We start from the raw sequence: 8476 nt of genomic DNA, 5'->3' as shown, positions 1-8476 counted from the left end.
CTTTCAGTTATGCCATTCCTCTTCTTTCCTTGTCCTGAGTGTTAGTGCGCCATGCTGTGAATTGGTTTATTCTATAAAAATCTGTCGTTGCAAAATGGCTCCATTTCTTTTCTGTGTGTAATGTCAGTAAGTATATCTGATCAAAAGGTTTCTGTGTAAAGGTTATAAAATGTGTATTTACCTGACCTGTTCATCTGCAATTATCTTTAATCTGATTCTTTGCTGGTCTCTCAGGTAAATAGAGCTTTAGTTGTTCTTCAGGGCCTATTATTTGCCTTATTAAGTGTCTGTTTTGGCACGTTAGTTATTTACCTGATTGGACTAATGGATACAGAGGAGAAGTTGGTATCTGTCATGCAAATAAACCCTAATGCTCACAGGCAATTGGTCTGCCTGTTTTTGTGTTTTGGTATATGTCTCTCCTGCTCTCTGTAGGAAGGAATCAATAATGTACATGCCAATAGAAGACAGGTCAAAGGTTCTGCAGTCATACTGTAGGCCAGCAAAGTATGGCCATTGATGTCAGGGACTGGCAGAGTTTCTCCTCCAATGTGCCATGGACCAGCATCATATTTGTATCCATTGGCTCTAACTATTTCTCTCTTTCCTGGAAACTCACCACAGACCAACAGACAGTGGCTTGCAGACCGAAGTCAGTCCATGGACCATTCTTTGAGTAGCACTTCTGTTGCCAACCTCTATCAACAAGGGTGAGGAAAGATGCTAGCATTTAGCTACCAAATCACTTTGTCTTAAATCTAATTGCCAATCCCAGCTAAAGCAGACCTCGTGAATTCATGGGAAATTGTTAAATCAACATTTAAGTTCAATTGAGTCAAAGAGCATACCCAAGGTGGGACTGACTGTTGGATTTTATACTTTTCTCCCTTTTGGGATGGTTTGTATGACAAGATAAAACCAAATGAAAAGCTGTGAATTTTGATATTTAGTATATAATGTATGTGAATGTGAGTATAGATGATCCACTGCTGTAGGGCATAGCAAGTGTAATCTGCTTTTGTTTAATGTGTGCCTAGTCTAAAACATAGATGTATTAGAGATAAACCAGTTCTACAATCTTTAGTGTTCTAAAAGTGTTAGTTTCTATATTGTGAGTTTGAGGACTCAACATGTGAGGCCATGAAATACAAGGATGCTTTTAATCTGTGTTCAGTATTCCATTGCACAGTATTACTGGAAACTACCTAGTTTATCGCATTACACTCCTAAAACATTGCTAGTCCACTTTAACTGCTCTGACGGTTTCCTGTTGCATTTTGGGATTTGTAGTTCAGTGAGGTCTAAGAACTCTTTGGCTGAGAATTCTAAATGCCCCTTCCTAAACTGCAAGTCCCAAAATGCAACAGGAGGCAGCCAGAGTAGTTAAAGTGAATAAGCAACATTTTAAGAGTGCAATGCGATAATCTCCTGTAGTGCAACAGCCTTATCTTTGGGCTAAGTTTAGGAAGTATAGTTTCCAGTGTAAGGGAATAATAGTGTTGGTGTATTCTGCACTAGTCAGGCCTCATCAGGAGGTCTGACTGTGTTCAGTTCTAGGCAACTAATTTTTAGGAAGGATATAGAACAGGTTCAGAGGAGGGCAACAAGGAAGTTGGAACAGGCTCAGAGGAGGGCAACAAGGATAATAAGAGGTATGGAGAACAAAACATGAGGAATGGTTGAACAAGTTAGGTATGTTCAGCTTGGTGAAGAGAATAGTAAAGAGTGACATGATTGCACTCTTTAAATACTTCAGGGGTGTCACAGAGAGAAGGGAGGAGACATGTTTTCTGCTGCCACAAATGATAGAACTAGGTCATAGAATCAGAGTTTGAAGATACCACTAGGACCATACAGTCCAAACTCCTGCCATGCAGGAATACACAAAAAAAGCACTTTTGATTGATGACAATCCAGCCTCTGTTTAAAAACCTCAGAAGAAGAAGATTCAGTGTGTTCTACTATTGAACCGCTCTTACCATCAGGAAGTTCTTCCTGATGTTGAGGTGGAGTCTCATTTCCTGTAGCTTGAATCCATTACTCTGTGTCCTAGGGTCTGGAGCAACAGAAAACAATCTTGCCCCATCTTCAATATGATATCCCTTCAAATATTTAAACATGACTGTCATGTCACACCTTAACCTTCACTTCTCCAGGCTAAATGTACCCAATCCTCATAGGGCATGGTTTCCAGACCTTTAACTATTTTGGTTGCCCTCTTCTGGGCACTCTCCTTCTTCCGTCTTAAACTGTGGTGCCCAGAATTGTACACAATATTCCAGGTGAGGTCTGACCAAACCAGAACAAAGTGGTACTAGCACTTTCTGTCATGCCCAGCCTGGAAGATGGCTTGGAGGACTCAGAGGATGAGCTAGAGCCTCTGGGATCTGAACCTATAATGGAGGAGCCAGAGCCCCAGGGGCTTGAACCTGTAATGGAGGAGCCAGAGGCTGGCCCTAGTTCTGCTGGAGCAGAGTCTATGGCCCCTCCAGAGGTTCAGCAGTCAAGTTTGCCTGGTGCCGAGGCTGTGGACATGGAGGAGGATCTGGGCAGTGTGCCTACCTTCAATGAGAGTCGAGCAGAAAGAGAGGGCCTTCGAAGATCTCGGAGGCTTTATCAGAAGCGTCTTCGTAATCAGGCACAGCTGAAGGCCAGCTCCTTGCCTTCTTAAGCACCTGGAGCATGTGTGGTTCTTTGCCAGTGGATATCTGACTGTTTTAGGGGAAAGACTCTGTCTCTGGCTCCTTTGCTTCTTGTCTTGAATACCCGGAAACCTTGACCTTGGACTGCTTCATCGACCTGCCTATCTGTTACCCTGAACCTCGGACCGTCTGACAATTCTCTTGGTAATCCCTTTTGGTAAAGCTACTGCAACTCTCTAGGACTGTGTAGCTTACACTGACTTTGCTGTGCTGGGAGGGGGTTTTTTGTTTGAGAACTAGCTGCCTTATCAGCCCTTTGGCTGCTTTCCCGTACACTTTCCTTGATCTAGACACTATACTCTTATTGATGCAGCCTAGAATTGTATTCATTTTCTTAGTTGCTGCATCACACTCCTGAGTCATGTTCAGACTCTTAGATCCCTTTCCTATGTACTGGTGTCAAACCAGGTGTCGCCCATCCTATATCTATGCATTTAATTTTTACTGTCCAAGTTTAGTATCCTACATTTCTCCCTGTTGAAATTCATTTTGTTAGTTGTGACCCAGCTTTCTAATCTGTTATGTTCAATTTGAATTTTGATCCTTCCCTCTGGGATATTAGCTACCCCTTCTAATTTAGTGTCATCTGCTCCATTTTCTTTAGGTGGAGCACTGTTCTCCTTTACAGAGAAGACCAAGGCAAAGAAGGTGTTGAGTAATTCTGCCTTTTCTCTGTTCCCTGTTAGCATCTCACCATCTTCTCCACACAGTGTCCCTACTATTTCCTTGTTCTTGCTTTTGCTACAAAAATAACAAAAAAAAGCCCTTTTTGTTGTTTTTAACTTTTCTAGCAAGCCTGAGCTCATTCTGTGCTTTAGTATTTCTGACTTCCTACCTACATGAGCTGGTTATTTGTTTGAATTCTTCTTTGGTGATTTCCTCCTTTTTCCATTTTTAAAAAACATGTCTTAGCTCAGTTGAAAGTTCTGTAGATATCCATCCTGGTTTCTTTACAGTTCCCACTCCTCACTGGAACTGTTTGAAACTGTGCCTTCAGTATTTCACTTTTAAGAAACCCATCCCTCATAAACCTTCCTTCTCTATTAGTACTCCTGATCATGGGATCATCCTCAGTATTTTCCCAATTGGAAAAAGCTTTCTTAAAACCTAGAATGCATGGCTTCCTCTTTCCATTGTGTAACAAACTCCAGAACATGGTCACTCCCACCTAAGGATCCTGCCATTTCCACCTTATTAACTAGATCATCCTTGTTGGTTAGGAGTGGATCTAAAATAGCTGATCCCCTAGTTTCCACTTCCATGTTCTGGACAATGAAATTGTCTGCAAGGCAAGTGATGAATTTGTAGGACCTTAAATTTTTGGCAAAGTGACTTCCAACAAATATCAGGAAAGTTGAAATCTCCCATTGCTATTAAATCTCTCTGAATGTGTGGTCATCTGTTCAAAGAGGGTATCATCCAAGTTCTCATTTTGGCTAGAAGGTCTGTAGTAGGACCCCCCCCCCCAGCAATCTCTGTTGTTTCTCTCCCTCTTAACTTTTATCTGGATGCTCTCAACTTGGCTTCCAGGATTTAAGACATGGATCTATTTGTAGGTGTATCATCTTTAATGTCTAATGCAACTCCACCTCCCTTCCTGTTTGGTCTATTTCTCTGAAATAGGTTATACCTCTCTTTTACTATACTACCTCTCTATTGCCATACATTTTTCATTGTTCTTATTTGGTTTGCATTTTTTTTTTGGTTTTTTTGCTATTTATTGCTATTGTGATTTGTTATGTTATTATTGTTATTGTTAATTGTTATGTATTTTCTTTACTGTTGTAACTCGCCTTGATTCTTCATGATTGAGCGGGCTATAAATTATTATTATTATTATTATTATTATTATTATTTTCTAATAATGAGACTCATCCCACCAGGTTTCGATGGCACCTATTAGATCATATTTGATTTGCTGTGTTAGAAGTTCAGGTTCATCCTGTTTATTTCCCATGCTCTGTGCGTTAGTATAGAGACACCTAAGACCATGGGCCATTTTAATGGTTTGAAGCTGCAGGAGGATAATTTCAGTTGAACTTTAGTAGGAGCATCTCAACAGTAAGAGTTGTTTGACAGTAGAACCAATTATCTAGAGAGGTGGTGGGGTTTCTTTCTCTGAATGTCTTACTGATTGAATTTATATTCTGCTTGTCTTCTCAGATGGGATCATCTTGCCTTCCTTCCATGCAACTCAGTTTTACAGGCATGATCTGTACTTCTGTACTTTGAATTCTTCAAATTGAGTAATGCTGAGAAAAAATGGCTTCAGTTGGACAATACTGAGAAAAAAGGAGCCCTGGTGGCTATGGGTGTGCCGCCATCCCTCTGAGTGAGCGTGGCTCCACGAGGGTCCATGGTTCAGTCTCTAACAAACACACATGCATGGAAGAATGCTTTAACAACTTTAAATCAACTTTAAGTGCAAGTAAACAAACAAGTCTTCCATCAGACAGGATTGAAACAGATATTCTTGTTGACTCTTACTGCCTCCCACCTTGCACAGGTTTATGGCTTGCTTAGAAGCAGTTCTTTGCCACTTCCCAATCAGCTTTCTCCAAAATAGCAGGTCCAGGTCCATGCTCCCATCTCTGCCCTCTTACATGCCACCAGGTTCCCTCTAAGTTGTCTCCACTAGAGGGCCCCTTGTTGGGTTGAGGAGCTATGTACCAAGAGCCCAGTTCCCCTTCCCAGTGGGGTCTTGCAACAGCACCTCAGTATGGGGTCCCACTGGGGGTCTACCACAACCTCTCTGTAGGGCAACCGGTGAGCCCACTCTTCCTGGACTCCTTGTTACTCTAGCTTCCCCTTCCACATCCACCTCTCCACACCTTCTTCTGTGTCCCCTCCTCACGTCCACCTAACCCTCCACCTTTATACCTCTCCTCTCTGGCTCCACCTCCTCTCCTTCTCTTCCTCCAGGGTCTTCCTGCCCGCCTTGTTGGATCCTCAGTTCTTCCAACCTGCCTTCTGTTTCTTCCCAGGACCCCGACTCGTGCTCCAGGTGCAAGAGCTCTTCTCTTCTCTTGTCGTCCCCCTCTATATACCACCTGACCAATCCAAAGCCCATCCACTGCTTGGTTACAATGGCGTAGTGGTTAAATGCCTGTACTGCAATCACTCCCTTACAAACCACAAGGTTGTGAGTTCAGTACCAGCCAGGGGCTCAGGGTTGACTCAGCCTGGCACCCTTCCGAGGTCGCTTGTTGGGGGCAATTAGCTTACATGTTGTAAACTATTTAGGGAGTAAGTGCACTGATAAATAGAATAGAAATATACTTGCTATTGCTGTAGTTGAGTGTGGTTGAAATTGCATCTCTCATTTATATCCAGCACACTGTCCTCTTGGCCTATATACCATGAAGGCACCAGATCACATCTGATCTTGGAAGCTAAGCAATGTCAGGCTATAAGGAACACACAACTCCCCTGTTGTAACAGCTCCAATGGCGGCATGTCTGTATCTGGGGACAGTTCAGAGTGCTGGTCATGACTTATACAGCCCTACGCCGCTAAAATCCAGGTTACAGTGTTTTCAAGTGTTTTACTCCAAGTCTCAAATCAAGCCTCATGTTTCTATCTTCAAGTCTTAAGTCAAGTCTCAAGTTGTTTCAATATAACTTCCAAGTCAAGTCTCAAGTCAGGTCTCAATTCTGGGAGTCAACTTTAACAACAACAACAACAAAAAAGAGGTGGGGCTCATTTCTCAGAGGAAAACAGCAAACGCATTAGGTAGTGGGCTTCAGGTCTAATCAACAGCCTATACCTGAATCACATTGGAGGAGCCTTCTAAAGCTTTTCAGAAGGTTTAGAAGGATCCTTTCTCCTCAAGGCCATTGCCTAATACTTTTGCTGTTTCCCTCTGAGAAAGGTGTGCTGTGCTCTGGGGGTAGGTCTTGCCTGCAACTCAAAGTGAATGAAACTAGCAAGCTGGTCGCCAAATGTACAGTGCGCCCATGTCACATGTGGGCGTCTTTTATGCAGCTTTAAGCTTACACTGAAAGCCATGCAACAGAAACAAAATGGCGCATGCACCTATGGTGTGTGCACCGCAACATACCGCACTGCATGCACAAGCCCCATTATTGTCAATGGGGCTTGAGCATACGCGCTATTTGCTTTATGCAGAGGGGTCCGGAACGGATCCCCGCATGAAGCAAGGGTGCACTGTATATAGAAATTGTGAGTTGAAATCAGTCAGTGTGTAATTTATGGCTGAGTTGAATCATTGAAGCGACTTGAGTCTGAGTCAGTCATATTGAGTTTACATCACTGCCCGTGTTACCTGAAGGACTGTATCCTTCTATACAAACCTGCTTATGTTTTGAGAACTTCTGTCATGGTCTTTCTCTTTGTCCCACCACCCTCTTAGGTACATCTGGTTGGATCATGAGAAAAGACCTTCTCTATGACTGCTTCCAGACTTTGGAACTTCCTTCTCAAAGTGGTTGGACTAGCTTTATCCTTGCTGTATTTCTTCAGGCAGGCAAAGATCTTTTTTTATTCCAGCAGGCCTTTGAAAATTATTATTTTTAGAGGAAATGAGTCTTCTATAATGTGCTGGACTTCTTGTTTTGTAAATGGTTTATGTTTTCAACTGATGTTAATTTTGATATTTGAATTGTTCTTTTTTTTTTTTAAACTCTTGTGTACTCTGTATGTTTAACTATGTCTGTTTAAACTGTGGAAAGCTGCCTTGAGTGCCAGACTGGGAAAAAGGTGGGAAAGTAATACCAATGTTAGTACTAATACTAGAGTGGGGGACTGACCAGGAATACCAAGTGCTGTAGGCTGTTTTTCAAAGGAAGGCATTCGCAGGCTACCTCTTGAATACTACTGGACAAGAAAATCTTATCTGATTTATGGGGTGGCCTCAGAGCCACAGGTGACTTGACATGCGGTCTGCTGTAACAACCTGATTCTAATCACTGTCTGTACAAGGCCAGTAGTTTGTTCATAACCGTGATCCTTGTCTTCTTGTGCCCTGGCACTCAATCTGTTCTCCTTTGGTTGGCAAATTGAAACAGTTTTTGGTGTTTTTATTTTGTTTTGTTTTTTGGTGCGAGCTGATATCAAGCTGGTGTGGTAGGAGGTGTTTAAAGTATTTCATTCTATCATTCTGATGCTGTTTTATTCAGACTGTTTGACATTTTAGTCATCTAATGTAATGTGTTACTATTTTAAACTATTTTTGTTAGAATATATATGTTTTAAAGAAGTATTTGGTTTGCAAGATCTACTTTCTAGCTCTCCACCCATATAGGAAGTGGGGCTTGTATTTCCATTATAAGAGTAAAGTGAAATATGTGTTTGTGAAGTAATACTAGATTCTTTTTCTTTCCCTCCAAAAAGGTGTTCAATGGTAGCACTTCTCTCAACCACAGCAACAAGGCTTCGCCTCTGGCTACTCCCAAGATCAAGGGATACACTGCACTTCTTTTTGCTGTTTGGAGTTTTCCAGGGGTACAGCTCCACTACAACCGGGAAACTGGCGTCTCACGGCTTTGCTTCCATGGCAGCAATGTCATCCTTCCCCCCCCCAGAGGTATCACTACTTCCTAGTGCTGGATTTTGAGGCCACATGTGACAAGCCGCAGATCCATCCCCAGGTAATAACAGTATTCTGTTTGTCTGTCCTTAAGAGACTTCCTGGAAGAGTAGTAGTTGTGGGTGGGGGCAAGGAGAAGGAGCTGGTGGAGCTCTCATCTTTCTGGAGTCGTTATCAGTTCTTATCTCCTCTGAAGGCTGGTTATTGTTCCCATTTTATAGGTGGA

General features: G+C 42.4%; 1 protein-coding gene across 1 annotated transcript in view; it reads left to right on the top strand.

Annotated features, from left to right (window-relative positions):
• The first annotated feature begins 424 nt into the window (after positions 1-424).
• The window catches only part of ERI3 (ERI1 exoribonuclease family member 3), a 279690-nt gene continuing 271638 nt past the window's right edge, over positions 425-8476 (top strand). Inside the window, 3 exon segments of the mRNA XM_042465319.1 lie at positions 425-710; positions 8055-8235; positions 8237-8311. Of these exon segments, the coding sequence (XP_042321253.1) occupies positions 520-710; positions 8055-8235; positions 8237-8311 (447 nt within the window). The 5' untranslated portion in view covers positions 425-519.

Source organism: Sceloporus undulatus, chromosome 4, assembly GCF_019175285.1.
Source record: "Sceloporus undulatus isolate JIND9_A2432 ecotype Alabama chromosome 4, SceUnd_v1.1, whole genome shotgun sequence".
Classification (NCBI taxonomy): Eukaryota; Metazoa; Chordata; class Lepidosauria; order Squamata; family Phrynosomatidae; genus Sceloporus; species Sceloporus undulatus.
This window is presented reverse-complemented; position numbering and strand designations above follow the sequence as displayed.